Source organism: Dioscorea cayenensis, chromosome 19, assembly GCF_009730915.1.
Source record: "Dioscorea cayenensis subsp. rotundata cultivar TDr96_F1 chromosome 19, TDr96_F1_v2_PseudoChromosome.rev07_lg8_w22 25.fasta, whole genome shotgun sequence".
NCBI classification, from domain to species: domain Eukaryota; kingdom Viridiplantae; phylum Streptophyta; class Magnoliopsida; order Dioscoreales; family Dioscoreaceae; genus Dioscorea; species Dioscorea cayenensis.
In genome coordinates, this window is record NC_052489.1 from 359,872 (window position 1) to 375,204 (window position 15,333).

Genomic DNA, 15,333 nt, shown 5'->3' on the forward strand with positions numbered 1-15,333 from the left:
AGTCAAAAGCATGCCTGTTTTTTAAAATAACCAATGTTGACACAGAAGGAGTTCACCAGTAAAGGTGAGTGATTTTTGTTTTTACATCTGCAGCAAACTTCCAATTCACAGATCAAAGCAATTCTGAGAATGTGAAGCATATTGACTGCCGCCATTTATATCATACATTGCTTTTGCTTGTAGAACTTCGTGTCAATAACCTGCTTCCCACACATGGCACAGACCCCTGTATATAATCAGGGTAAAGAGCGCATAAGTAAATCAGGAATATCAAAATTTTGTTTGCATTTTCTTGCTGTTAGTCTGTTGGTTTCTTATGAACCAATTTTGTCATCTCAGGAATGCCAGTTATCCATGAGAATTGAATGGCATAGTGGTTGGCATGACACAAATAAAGAAGAATATGATTTGGAAGCATGTAACAGAAAAAGGCACTAGTTTAAAGCATGACAACAGATAAACAAACATTATAGATTTCAGGCAACAGTTATTCAAAATAGTAATAGAAATCAGGCATCGAGTTTCTTGCCTTTTGAGTATGCACACGTATGGCAGTATTTGGCATCTTGGTGGACTTGCTGCTTGCAAATTATGCATTTAGTATTTCCATAAGGCGTCCATCTGCAAAATAAGCAAACAGGGCATGTAAGACCAGCAAAATGGAACTTCAGTCATGGAAAGAAAGGAAGGTGCCAATTTAATCATGTATGTCACGGAAAGAAACATTCTGATCTCAAGGTGGGAATGAAAAGGGCTCCTATAATATCATATCTTGACTCAATAGAGTATTTAGAGTTCAAACAAAAAAACCCATTTCACTGAAATATGCCATCCCTGTTTTTTTGCCCAAGTGTCATCCTTCAGGCAAGGTTCATATTTGGGTGTACTATATATTTTATGTGGTGGGTATAACCATAAATAATTTTTAAACCAAACCCTGCATTAGAAATTAGTTGTAACTTTGAATATCAAAACATAAACCCACAGCTTTAGATATAAGGGTATGCTCCTTTGACAACCATGTGATGGTGCATTTTGTAAACAAAACTTATTGACAGCAACTACTATGTTTATATAATTTTTTTCATTATAACGCTTGTTATAACAGAAGTTCAAGGCTTTAAACTGATGGTATCATCATCAAGTTTTAATAATGATGCCTATTTAACCATCAAAAGAAATATGTGAGTGGATGGGGTGATCTAATATAGGGTTGGCTTGGGGAACTGGTAGCATGTCAAATTCCAGGGTATTAGTGATGTGATACAAAAAACGGACCCAAACTGATTCCTCTTTGGGTACAAAAATATATGCCAATACGCAATCCAAATATATGCCCACATCCCATTGACCAAGTATAGGTCACATTAGTGATTAGCAGTTTGTACTAACAACTAATGCCACCAAGGAAAGCCCACAACTTACTAGAGCCCCACACAGTCCTATGCTAATAAAAAGGCACCAAGGGTTTAAGAAGGTGGATATGAAATCATGAAACAGCTTGCTAGCATGGGGAGTTTAACAAATAGAAAGTGATTCAGGCCCTGGTTAGATCCTTTTATGCCCATTACACAGAGGCCATCTTAAACTTATGGCCAAGCATATTAATAAGGCGTAATTAGTAACATAGATGTCGATATGCATACCAGTACATCACATACAAACTTATTAAATCATCACTTAAAAAACATGAGTTGATTTCTATCCTCAAACCCTATTTTAAGTGCATGAGGTGAAACAAAGCAGAACAAACAAACAGCATAATGGCCTCAAGCGATCTTTTCACAAATTTTATCAAACCTGTCTTTCAGAAGGGTTTTTAGTAAGAAGTACACGAAGATTTAATTGAATAATATAAACTTTCATATAATTTACAATCTTAAATTTTCTTCAAGTGAGGCTATCCAGGTGGAAGGTCGTAGAAAAGGGAATGGTGGACCAAGAAACTATTGCACAAAACTTTGCGCAAGAATATGTCTGTGCTTTGGTTTATCAAGTCCTCTGGCCTTTGATAGATTCATAGACCAATATGGAAGGGAATGATTCATGTAGATAACCCCAAAGAGTTGGGACAAATTGTTGTTGTTGTTGTCATCTATGGAAAAAAATAACTTTTTGAGACTTTCTTGGGGATCTAATTGGATTGTTTTTTATTATTGTTCCTTTTAACACTCAACAACCATTCCTTTTCTATGTTTCATTACACGAGATGCTTTTCTGATGAAACAATTACCATAAATTAGGGTTCATAGATTTCTAGATCTTCCTATATCATTAGTGCAACTCGAAATTCTAACTAAATTTCAACCTGTAAGAACAAATAAGCCAGTCAATTCATCATGAAGAGCAAAACAACGCATACAATGACACCATAAAAAAAATCATCACAAGAACCCTAGCACAATCGGCAAAAACACAATAACCACCCAAATCAAATCAAATCAAACAACAAATAAAAAACACAGAATTAAACAAAGCTAATAAGAAGTATGAAAAACAAAGAACCTCTGCTTCTTGGAGAGGAGCTTGTTCTCATTGATCTTGCGACCACCGCCTTCGGTGGTATTGCTGGCACCCTCCTTCCACTTATCGGGAACGATCACCTTTGAGAGCTTCTTCTGGCCTGCAATACAATGAGAGATGGATCAATGGAGCAAGAAATCAAAGAATTACTGCAAATTTAGGAGGAAACGAAGCCGGAAGAGAAGGGAATTGGGAACTCACACTTGTCGCACACCATCGTGATACAGCCCTAAAAATCCAATTTTTCCCTTCAGAGAGGTTAGATAAGAATCTTTGGTTCTATGTATATATATACATATACATATATATTGCACATATGCCCTTGTCTAATTCGGAATTTGTGAAATGCCCATTAATAACTCTGACATATAATTTATAGTTATATTCAAACATGTTAGATTTGAGATTGGTTTATATGTTTTTTTTTTAAGGGTATGTGGTTAAAATAAAAATCATATTGAGATTTACCCTCAAGCCTGTCAAAATTTAAAATGAAAACAGTAAAAAAATAATACTTATTAAAAATGTATAACTAACAAAACATGTTGAGATTTATGTCAAAAATTAGGGGGAAGAGGATAAGAAATATGGCTTCAAACCTTGATGCTAATCCTAAAGTTGGGTTAATAGTTAGAATATTTGCATGCACTGGCCCAAGCCCAAAAAACTCACTGCACATTTTTATTTCTCTTGTCATAAAAAAAAAAAATTTACGGTGCTAAGTCATAGGCGGACCCACATGGGTGGCAGCCCCGGCTGAAGCCCGGGCTGGCCGGCCGGAAAACCTTAGAAGAACTCCATCCGATAAGATTTAAATCTGGATTAAGGAAAGGAAGACACAGTGTGTTTATTATGAAGATTGATTTTTATTTAAACCTGGGTTGTACCAAATTTCTAGGTCCGCCACTAGTCATAAGTCAAATTAATGCCAATTATTGTTAAGTCTATTAGTATAAGTTCTCTATGTAAAGTATTTGTATTTCATTGAGAATGCAGGTTCAACCCTCAGCTTGCATAGGATGAGGATACATGTGTTGCAGAGTTTGTGATTACGCTTCATGCATGTATATACCATGACACATGACTTGTTCATGTATTTAAAAAACAAAAAATCAAATTAACATAACAAAGTTTAGTTGGCAACAAGGATTAAGATTTAAGCTTACCTACATTTACTATTATACAATAATATGAGTTTGAACTATTATCTTGTTATTTATTTGTTTGTCTGATTTAACTGATTAATCATATAATGTTTTATATTGTATCTTTTCTATTTTATTAACCATATATTGTTTTTTTTTTAAATGTCTTGCAACTCCAAAATTTCTTCCTAGTTCATCATAGAAACTGTTATTATTATTGTTGCTGTAATTATCACTGTAGTGTTCAACATATATTTAATTTCTTTGAGTTAATGAGTGAGTTCCAACCTGCCTTGAGCAGAATAAAGTTTAATTATTATTAATTTTTTGACAAATTAATTAGTAAAAAATAAAAGACATAATTTAAGAGAGCGATCTAATCACATTTATACAGAGGTGGCTCAAAAAAGAGTATGAAAACAAAATATAACTTTTTGATGAATTAAGTGTACTTTAATTCATCAAAATCCAGCCCACTGTACATGGAAGTGTTATGTAATTATGTTCAAGGATAAAAGTACGTACAAGGTACATCATGAAGTAAATAAAATTTAGTTAATTTTAACAAAGTTGAGTATAATTTAATCAAATTCCAACATGAGAATGGTATTATATTGTTATACAAAAAAAAGGTTGATGTTCTTTCATAATTACATTACCCTTTTGGCAGAGAGTGGAAAAATAGATGATGCTTCCAAGTGACAAAAGAAACTAGTGCGTTACATGATTCCTCCACTACTTTTCTCTTTACTTATTAAGGACTCATGGTTAATTTTTTCATATAGACCCTTGTGAACTGACTCAACTTAACTACAGTAATTATATAACAATTTCAAACATATGAATTTATAAAAATATATATATGTAATATTTGTTATTTATAATTGTAATTCACATGGACCACTCCAATCACTTGAAACACAAGATTTTGTCTGTGTATATAATATATATATATATATATTCCATTGTACAAAAGATTTCTTATTTTTACAAAAAAATCTTACTAGTACAATTGATTATAATAAAACAGATTAACAAAGAAGCCAACGACATTTGGGTCTATTGGTACACGGGTTGTCGATAGAGCTCTCACCGAGTGATGAGAGTTCGATTCTCGGCTGAGGGCACATTTCTGGGAGTTGTAAATAGTAGTTATGTATGGGTGGTTCCAGCTACCACGTGAGCGCGGCCCCATCTCCATTTATTCCACCGAGACTTGTGACGTCCCTGGGTCTTTAGTGGGTCGTCCCGCTCCTTTTCCAAAAAAAAACAGATTAACAAAGAAAGAAATGCATAAAAATCACCTGATATTTGAATTCAGTCCTTGTTTTAGATCTAGACCCCTATATATATATATATATATATAAAAGGTTAAAAATTAATTAATAAAATACAGATGCAAGTTTTTCAATCCCCCATAAGAAACTAAGAAAGTCCAACTCCACTTGACTTTTTATGCATTCAATTACTAAAATAGCATCATCAGATCAGACTGTCACAAAACCATGCTCTAAAATAATTAAAATGAACACAAGAAGTTAAAAGTAATAAATAAACAACCACCATGGCCATATGTCACAATGTGAGTGCATCTGCATCTATTCATTCAAACCTTATCTCTTCTCCTCTCTTTGCCTTTATTTAAAGAACCCAAGGGTGCTTCACTAGAAAGCACACATTATTTCTACTGCTTCTCTTTCAAAGATCAATGGCTTCTTCTTCTTCTTCTTCATCTTGGTGTGTTTTCTTAGTGGTTTTTCTGGGTTTGGTTGCAGCTGGACTAGGACAGGATCAAGATAGAGATGAAGAACCAGGCCTTGTGATGAACTTCTACAAAGACTCTTGTCCTCAAGCTGAGGACATTATAACAGAACAAGTCAAGCTTCTCTATAAACGCCATAAGAACACTGCCTTCTCTTGGCTCAGAAATATTTTCCATGATTGTGCTGTTCAGGTGAACATTAAACACTTTCATTTTTATGATCTCTGGCAGAAATAATGTCCATATTATAGCTAATGTATATATATATATATATATATGTGTGTGTGTGTGTGTGTTTGTGTGGGTGTAGTCATGTGATGCATCACTTCTGTTGGACACTACAAGAAGGACTTTGTCAGAGAAAGAGACTGATAGGAGCTTTGGGTTGAGGAATTTCAGATATTTGGACACCATTAAGGAAGCTGTGGAGAGGGAGTGCCCTGAAGTTGTTTCTTGTGCTGATATCCTTGTTCTCTCTGCTAGAGATGGCATTGTTGCGGTACTGCATACATATACATCCCTTGCATTACATGCTGTTGTTCTTGACATGATTTCTTGTTGTTTAAGTTTGTAAATTATTATATATGGTTTGAAAATGTAGCTTGGAGGACCATACATACCACTTAAGACAGGGAGAAGAGATGGGAGGAAGAGCAGGTCTGATGTTGTGGAGCAATACTTGCCTGATCACAATGAGAGCATTTCTTCAGTTCTTGACAAGTTTGGTGCTATGGGCATTGATACTCCTGGAGTTGTTGCTCTTCTTGGTACATTACTTATTTTTACTATAATAATAATAATAATTATAATTCACGTTCATTTTTTTTTTTACATAAGAATAAATACTTGTTGCTAGCATCCGTGTCTAATGGTCCGTGAAAAGAGGGCCTGGATTTCAGAAACAATTAATGGAGCACACGTCATCAGAACTGTCGGTGGTGGCCAGTGCCAGTGCCTTATCTCTTCTCCACTTTTTAAATTTTTTTATTTAATGAATTAATGGACAACCACTAGCCGGTCCTCTTTTCTAGAAATTCAAAAGATATCTTTTTTCTTCTTTATACTTCTTTATAAGTAAATAATGAATAATATAATCACATGCACATCAACAGGTGCACACAGCGTAGGAAGGACACATTGTGTGAAACTAGTGCAACGTCTATACCCAGAAGTGGACCCAGCACTGAACCCGGACCACGTGCCGCACATGTTGAAGAAGTGTCCGGACTCAATCCCAGACCCAAAGGCCGTGCAATACGTGCGCAACGACCGTGCCACGCCCATGAAACTAGACAACAACTATTACCGTAACATTCTTGACTCTAAAGGACTCTTGCTCGTCGACCACCAGCTCGCACATGACCCGCTCACGCGCCCGTTTGTTAAGAAGATGGCTAAGAACCAAGACTACTTCTTTAAAGAGTTTGGTCGTGCCATAACTATCTTGTCTGAGAACAACCCGCTCACTGGTTCAAAGGGTGAGATCCGGAAGCAGTGCAATGTTGCCAACAAACACCACTGAACATTTTAATCATGTTCACATTTTGCATTTGCGCATATGTTGGTAATAAGTACTGATGTCATGCTCTGTGTTTTTGGCGTTGGTATTGGTACTCATGTTGCTTTGCTTTTCCTATTGTCATTTTGTTGTTGCTGTTGGTTTAATTGGGTTCCTTTTTTTTTTTTTGGCTATGTTTATGATGTAGTTGATGCTCTTCTTTGTTGTGTAAATTTAATAAGAATGGAGAAGAGTTTATATTTAGAAATTTGGTGTTATATATATAGGGCAAGTTTGCTGAGAATGTTCATAGTTATATAAGATCTTTCTAATGAACCATTGAATTTTCATCCAATAGCCAGATTCTGTAAGGAATATTGTTACTGTTTTTAATAACAATAGTATATTAAAAATTTGGTGTATTATATTTTAATTTAAATCATTGACCAACAACACAATACTATAAATATTAATTAACTTTAATTATTTTATTAATCAGTCTTATCTCTCTCCAATTTAATTACTGTGCTCAATTATAAACATATGCAATTTATATTTTTTCATATATATACATGATATAGCTAAGATGAATTAGTGTGCAATATCACATGTATCATATCCATAATTGTAGAGGCAGATACTTTAATAGAAAAACTTAAAAATAATTTAGTGTATTACATCATATCACTAATGACAAAAGGGATGTGGAGTGACAAGGACTAGTGATGAAGTGTCGGTGGAGCACCCGTATAGAATTGAAATGGGTAAACACTACTGACACTATTAAGTAATGGGAGCAATTCAAGAAACATTGATTAGTGATCACTAATGAATTCATATTTAAGAATGGTTCTTTTTTGAATTCCAATTCTGTACTTTCTGTTGAAAGTAAAGAGTGGTAGAGAAGGAAGTATCAATTCAATTGTGTGTGGGTGGGGTAGAGTTATCACATGTCTTGTCCATTTGAATCCAATCAATAAAACAAAGTGGCACAAACATTGATAAAGAGTTTGAAAATGAGTTATTATCCTCATGGACCACCACCACCACCTGCATGTATTGAATAAGAACAACTCACAGATATGTTCATGAGAACATTTAACAAGGTTTTTTTTTTCTCTCACATGACAATCTCATTTGTTTTTAAAGTGAATTTATAGCATATTTTATATATATATATATATTATACTATAATTATGCACATCAACACAATTGTTTTCTAATAAACCACCAAACACACACATTTTATTATTATACTTTATTCATATATTACAAAAAATCAAACTTTTATCTGCACATGCAAGTTCTACACAATTGTTTTCTAATAAACCACCAAACACACACATTTTATTATTATACTTTATTCATATTTTACAATAAATCAAACTTTTATCTTCACATGCAGGTTAAATGCTTTAATTATAAAAAAAAATTTATAAAATTGACAAATGACAAAATAAAAAAGAAACTAGTAGAGAAGTTTACTGGTTACAATGACTTGACTGACATTCTAAGAATAAACCCCCTATCATGCAATCCTGAAGAAAAAAACTAGAGTTATTCTTCAGACAGAACTCAGGACCTCTCAATCACAAACACTAATAATTACCAATGAGCTAGCTATGGTTCCTTAACCATTCAATTAGTATTTCACAATTCTACTTTGTTAGTTAACAAAGTTCATAAATGCAAGAATTTTAGTTTCAACATGCTCATGATCATATATTTTTCATAGAAAAAGTTATGCATAAGAACAAGAGTGATTATGCTTATATAAATAATATTGATATGAATTAAAAAAAAACATGAATATGAATTATTAATAGGCTTGGGAGGTATCAGGTAGGGTTGAATGGGAACCATTGAAATTGCCTGCTTCCATGTCACTATACATTTGGGCTCTGTCGGTGGAGATCAAATGTTTTTTTATGGTTACCATTGCAATGCGAGCAAATGACATTAACAAGTTGATTTCCATTTTAACTTCATAAAAAGACACAAAATTATTAAATCACTTCAATTAAATGAGTGAAGTGAAGGACATCCAATAAAATTGGAACCCATAGAGATATGATTTAAAATATTAAAATTTAATTAAAAATTTAAATTTATTTTAATTCAATAATTATAAAAAATTTGAGTTTTATCCAATACTTATATATTATTAAGTAGATATATAATCTAATCCCTTGGTGTTTGAAGGAATAAATTTAAATATTTCTTATTATGTTTCATTTTTATTTATATTAAAAATAATATTAATAATTAAAAAAATTTGATTTCATTTATTTGTTTGTATAATAAATATCAATGAGATTTTTAAAAATTAAGGTATGAAAATATTTTCAAAAATAGAAAAATTATTTAATTATGACATTATAGTGTTCATTGTATGACTCCTCAAAAACTTCAAAATTTAAAACCGAGATCTATTGGCTAATTAAAATCAAAACTTGAAGTCGAATTAAGATTAAAATTTTCAAATTATTTCTTATTGTTTGTGTAGAAGTCGTGACTTAAGAATCAATTTAGTTTTTAGTTGTATGTGTGAGACTAGCGAGAGCATTGATCGATGGTTAGTAAATTATCATTTTTAAAATAATGAAATATTTTATTTATTTATTTTTAATTTTTTTCCATTTAAATCTTTGTATCATTTTTTTATTATTGTAATATTGCTTTTGATTTTATTATGGGTTTAATTATTTTGAGATTTTTTTTTCTTTTTCAGTTTTTTAAAGAGATTCTTCTATTAATTTCACTTGATATTGTATTTTTATATAAAAAAATAATTTATAAACTTTATAAAACAAGTAAAAAAATTTATATTTGAAATAATTTTTAATTATAAGAATAAAAAAAAAAAATTTATAAGCGTCTACAAGTTTTTGTACAAGGTATGTAAGAAATTTCATACAAGAAATGAAAGTAATTATGTGGGTTTGCAGGGGTATATTCATAAAAATAAAAAATAAAAAATAAAAAAAAGGGAAAAATTGCAAAAGTACACATAGAAGTGTCCTGAGAAGCAAGGATCGGGTGCATCCCTTTTCTTGCCAAAAAAAGGCGAGTAGTTCTCCAAACTTTTTCTACGAATCTAACCCAATTCTCCTGCCATCTTGCTTCAGATCTCTCTTCTGAGTTCCTTTGTAAGTAGTTTAACATCCATCTTTTGTTTATCTTGATGATTGTTATCTATTTCCATTGCTGCTGTTTGAATTTTTGTTTGTGGTATTGGTTCTGTTTGAAAATTTTGATCTTTATAGTGGAATTGTTTTCAATTAGGGTTGAATTCTTATTCATTGATGTTCTTCTTTAGTATCTGATTCTGTTTGAGAAATTTCTAGTTTGGAATCCTGCTATTGAGAAGTTCAGATTTGTCATTGGGGTTTGAATCCTAGATTTGTTTATCTTGAGGTCAGTGTTCTTGGTTTTTGGATTTATTTTTTTTTAAATTTTTTGTTCTTAGATAGGTATATATATCTATATATATATATATATATATGTTTTTGGCCTGCATGCCCTATACCATAAGGTTGTGTTTGGAAACTTGAACTTGATTAGTCATGGATTGGCAATGAATCTGGTTGAAATGTATTAACATGGAATGAACTGGAGTGGCAAGTCTCCAGAAAGGATGGAATATATAACTTGGATTGGCTATTTGCAGTTTGGTTTTTGTCGTTTTCGATTGCTAAAATTATAATGCAACTGATGGAAAGATCCCTGACAACTTGACGTGTCAAGTCTGGACTGGTTTAGATGGAGATTTCCCTTTTGTTGCTCATTATTCCAATTTATTTTTGTACAATTATGTGTACATGTTAATTCATATGATCAGCTTACTTGATTAAGTGAGGGAACCTGTCTAGTTTCATCCATATGTACCATGGTAATAATTAGAAGCAGTTTAGGTTGTAAATTTCCCTTCAAAGAATCAAAAGGTTTGAACAAGCTGAAGTTATCATCGACATTGAAATATGACCAAATGAATTTATACTTGTCTCATATTCTGTGTGTGTGTGTGCGCTCGCCCGCATGCCAGCGTACTTGTGTATATGTATGTATGTTGTCTTTTGGATTTTGGTTGATTTCTTTTGACATGTTCAATGTCATCCATATTTTTGGTGATGGGCAATTGTGTTTAAGGTAGATCAATTTCCATCTTCTCCCAAGGTTGAATATTGTGGCTCTTAAAAGATTCAGTAGCACTTTTTTTTTTGTGTTTGTGTCCAGGTGGCTGACTGATAGGATGGAGGGTATCATTGTTAGGAGGGTAATACCCTCAGACAACAGCTGCCTCTTCAATGCTGTTGGGTAAGAATCAGACAGAGTCACTTCCCCTTACTAAATCAATTTTGCTGGGTGTAATACCTTATCTCATTTTTTATGTTGCAGCTATGTGATGGAACATGACAAACACAAAGCTCAAGAGCTGAGACAGGTTTGTCTATGTTTCTTGTGTTTAAATTGCATGCACCTGTTTGATTAACTTTTTCAAGCTGTAATCTTTATTTCAAATTAGGTTGTTGACTTGCGTGTTTCATTTTTTCACTGCTTCATTAACTTTGAAAGTGGATTCTGTTTTTCCATAGCTGTGATTCAATGCATGTAGATCCAAAACTTCAATTTATTTTGTTTCCTGTATGCATACATAATATTTATTTTCTTATGAAATTGAAACAATGCATAATCTTAAGTAGAGCTAAAGGTTTGAAGACTTTCTCAGTAAACAGTAGAAGAAAATATTGATGCTTCTAGAATCAAGCAGGGATTATATCTGTTGAATTTATAAAAGTGGAGTATTAGCTCCAAGATAATACAAAAGAATGAAGATTCTTGTTTTTTGTTGTTCCGTACTGTGCTATGAGGATATGCAAATATTAATCGCATTAGTTGACAGCACTTTGAAAATTCACATAAAATTTGAGAATGCATTAGGTTTTCCATTTCTAATGATCTGGTCTTTCAACTTTCTTCAACATTGAAAATAGTAACTTTTCCTAACGCTTCTTTCTGTCAATCTTCGATAGCCCCAATGATTTTCTTTCTCAATAGAATAAAAATTGTTGATATCACAACCACAAAAACCATCATGCACTTTTTGTCGCATTCTACTTCCTTTTGTTGGAAAATCCACCGTTTTGTCATTTGTACTTGATATGAGCGGCACCTTGATTTCCTCCATTTATTGCAGGTAATAGCTCTTACTTGATATTTCTCCTCCGCTTGATAGTGATGTCTATTATTGACACCAGTGATGGATGCTTATAGCTTATTTGATATCCAAAGCAAATTTCATATTTATGCTGTGAATATGAACTTTTAGTCAAACAGAATTTCGCAAAGATAGCATTATCTTTAGATGTGAACTTTTAGAATAACTTTCATTTATTTTGCAAACATTTATAGCAAAATTTATTGGGTTTCTATTGGTTAAATTATTTTCTATTTGTGGCTTGGTGATCCTCTCTATCTCATTATACCAATATTTCTCTTTATCCTCTTAAAAGATATATATTGTGGGAAAGTTCTTTAGTAAGCACGATTTGATTTGGGTAATCTTATTTTTGATTTTCTCAAATGGATAGATATGATATCTGCATATGAACTTGCGTTTACTCACATAATCAGCTATACGATTCTCCGCCATGATCACGATCACTGTTACTCTAATACTATATAAACTGCATTGAAGAAGCTGGCATTTTGTTATTTTAGCTGTAAAGACATTTGTTTTGTGAAATTTTTATATTGTTGCATAAGCATTGTGATATTAATTTGTGGGCTATTGCTAGTGTTAGAATATTGAAACATAAGTTTTTTTTTATCTTTGAAGGTAATTGCTGCAGCAGTGGGAAGCGATCCTGAAAAATATATTGAAGCATTTCTTGGAAAACCGAATGAAGAATACTGTGCTTGGATTCTGGATTCTGATAAGTGGGGAGGTAAGCTCAGTTTTCTGAACTATATTATTAGATATTGGCAATCCTCCCTTCTTGTAGTATGCTGTGGTCCAACTTGTATAGAGCAGTTCAAGTAGAAAGCAGATACGGGCTCATAATCTCATAGCAAGCATGTTTAGTTCCATAACATCTTTTGATAGTTAACTGACTACATCTGTGTTGCATTTATGGATGTAATATCCACAAGTGGTGCTTATGTAACTACCTGTCCTTATTTAAAAGGTGCGATTGAGCTTTCAATACTATCAGAATATTATGGGCGAGAAATTGCAGCATATGACATACAAAACAATGCGTTGTGATTTGTATGGTCAGGTAAAAATGGATTTCAGTTTATCTCTCTTATTTTGTTGATGCTCTTCTTTGAAATATCTTGAATGTCATGTTCATTGAACTGTTGAACAGGAAAAGAAGTACACAGAAAGGGTCATGCTCTTATATGATGGTCTGCATTATGATGCTTTTAGCTGTATGTTCACCCTGACTTCTTGGTTCTTATTTTTCACATTTTTTTATTCTCTGATGATCAAATGATATCAAAAAAACTTCTTTTCTTTAATAACGAAATCCATTTTTTATGTAATTTAGATTTCTCCATTTGATGGGGCACCAGAAGAGTTTGATCAAACAATTTTCTGTGTCAATGGTTCAATTCGAACTGTTGAAAGCCAAGCTCTGAAACTTGTTCAGGAAGAAAACAGGTAAGAGTTTTATATGCCAGTCCTGATCTAGAAATAGCTAACCCTGCCATGTTTTGTAATATGGAGTAAATTTAAAAAGATCCTACTACCTGTTGTCTACTGTACTCTCGCACTTGTGTTGTGAGGATGCACACTAGTATTGAGTGAAAGCATATGCGTGCATAAGATTAAAGTTATGAATTATTTTTGAAATTCTTATTCAACTTATGCCAGCAGTGAAGAATTCCTTAAATTCTGATGCTCCACATGAACTAAAGGAACAATGTGTTATTGCTCTTTTGAACTCTAGTGAATGGTAACTGGATTATCTGAGACAAATTCAATAATTAGTCCTCTTAGTGTCACTGGTTTGCTAATATTCTTTGATTACAATGTTGGAAAGGGCCGCCTACAGATGAAGTTAAACAACAACACACAAGAATTATTCAAATTTTCATTTTGGCGTATGAAAGTAAATTAATTTTGTTATCTTGGGAATTGCAACTCTGTTTTGCATCTGAAATAATCCTCCTAATTGTGGTTTAGTTTGGAGTCTTTGGACAGCTTGCTTTGATGGCTCCTACAGTATATTGTATTATTTAATTTTTTTAGATTACATCTTTCTCAATTATCATGCCAAGAGTTTCTACAGTTTGGTTTTTATAATGTTTTGGGAAATGAATTATCATTTATTTTTACTGTGTAGGAAGAGGAGCTACACCGATACGGCGAATTTCACCTTACGTTGCGGACAATGCTCAATTGGCTTAGTTGGTCAAAAGGTTGTGATCATGTTAAGCATAGGGGCTGTAAGCAGCCGAGCCGGAGCCGAGTATCACCCGAGGCTCGAGCTCGGCTCGAGCATAATATCGAAGACTCGAGGCTCGGCTCGAGCCTCGCTCGAGCTATTTTTGTGCTCGAGCTTGGCTCACTGAAAAGCTCAAGTAGCTCGAGCTCCGGCTCGTTTAAGCTCGATTAGCTTATATACATAAGTATTTTTGTAATTTATATATAAATAATTTAATATTTTATATAAAAAACTCGTTTAGACTCATGAGCCCTCACGAGCTGAGTATTTTTAGGGCTCGAGCTCAGTCGTCAACATAAGCAAGTGAGCTCGACTTTCGGCTTCACTGAAAAAAATTGAATCGAATTCGAGCATTGACCCAGCTGATTTCGAGTAGCTCACGAGTAGCTTAGCTCATTTACACCCCTAGTTAAGCAGCTTGCTTTTTCTTTTCTTTTCCCTCTAAATGCTCATGTTCCCATGTTTTGGTTTCTAATGGATTATTTGGTAAATGCAGGAGGCTGCTGATCATGCAAGGCAAACAGGCCATGTCAATTTTCAGGAATATAGATGAGAAAAAAAGGAACACCCTCTTGACTTTTTCATTTTAACTGAAACATGGACATGTCTCTCCAACTATATGAAAAATAATAACCATCATTTGTGTTGTTTTAATTACCATTTTAGTTGCTTGATGTTTGTTGTAACAGTACTGTACAATCATAGCTTATAGAAATGTCTTATCTTTTTTTTTTTTTAAACTCTTCCCAAGTGGTTGCATTATTTGTGGCATCATCAATTATTGAATTGTTATTATAATTTCTATTTTATATCAAGAAGTTGATTGGGTGGAGACATGAGTTATTAAATTCATAATTTTGGTTCTTAAGTAGATGTATGTAAATTCCATTATATAATGGGCAAATCACGGATTGAAAACATTGAAAACCTAGATTTTTGATTTGGAAAAAA

General features: G+C 33.0%; 3 protein-coding genes across 3 annotated transcripts; 2 read left to right on the top strand and 1 right to left on the bottom strand.

Annotated features, from left to right (window-relative positions):
• Positions 1-85: 85 nt before the first annotated feature.
• On the bottom strand, positions 86-2,813 carry LOC120249500 (cysteine-rich PDZ-binding protein-like). The gene is made up of 4 exons (XM_039258028.1): positions 2,725-2,813; positions 2,506-2,623; positions 530-621; positions 86-226 (listed from the first exon to the last, which is right to left on the bottom strand). The coding sequence occupies exons 1-4, from the start codon at positions 2,738-2,740 to the stop codon at positions 156-158; spliced, it is 297 nt and encodes a 98-aa protein (XP_039113962.1). The 5' UTR covers positions 2,741-2,813; the 3' UTR covers positions 86-155.
• Positions 2,814-5,321: 2,508 nt separating this feature from the next.
• Positions 5,322-7,221, top strand: LOC120249499 (peroxidase 42-like). The gene is made up of 4 exons (XM_039258027.1): positions 5,322-5,622; positions 5,741-5,929; positions 6,032-6,197; positions 6,543-7,221. The coding sequence occupies exons 1-4, from the start codon at positions 5,377-5,379 to the stop codon at positions 6,950-6,952; spliced, it is 1,011 nt and encodes a 336-aa protein (XP_039113961.1). The 5' UTR covers positions 5,322-5,376; the 3' UTR covers positions 6,953-7,221.
• A 2,724-nt stretch (positions 7,222-9,945) lies between these two features.
• On the top strand, positions 9,946-15,122 carry LOC120283697 (OVARIAN TUMOR DOMAIN-containing deubiquitinating enzyme 2-like). The gene is given in 10 exon segments (XM_039290413.1): positions 9,946-10,077; positions 11,165-11,245; positions 11,327-11,372; positions 12,768-12,876; positions 13,117-13,181; positions 13,183-13,209; positions 13,300-13,362; positions 13,483-13,595; positions 14,281-14,356; positions 14,879-15,122. Coding segments are annotated over 9 exon segments (621 nt in total). The 5' UTR covers positions 9,946-10,077; positions 11,165-11,180; the 3' UTR covers positions 14,936-15,122.
• Positions 15,123-15,333: the final 211 nt, after the last annotated feature.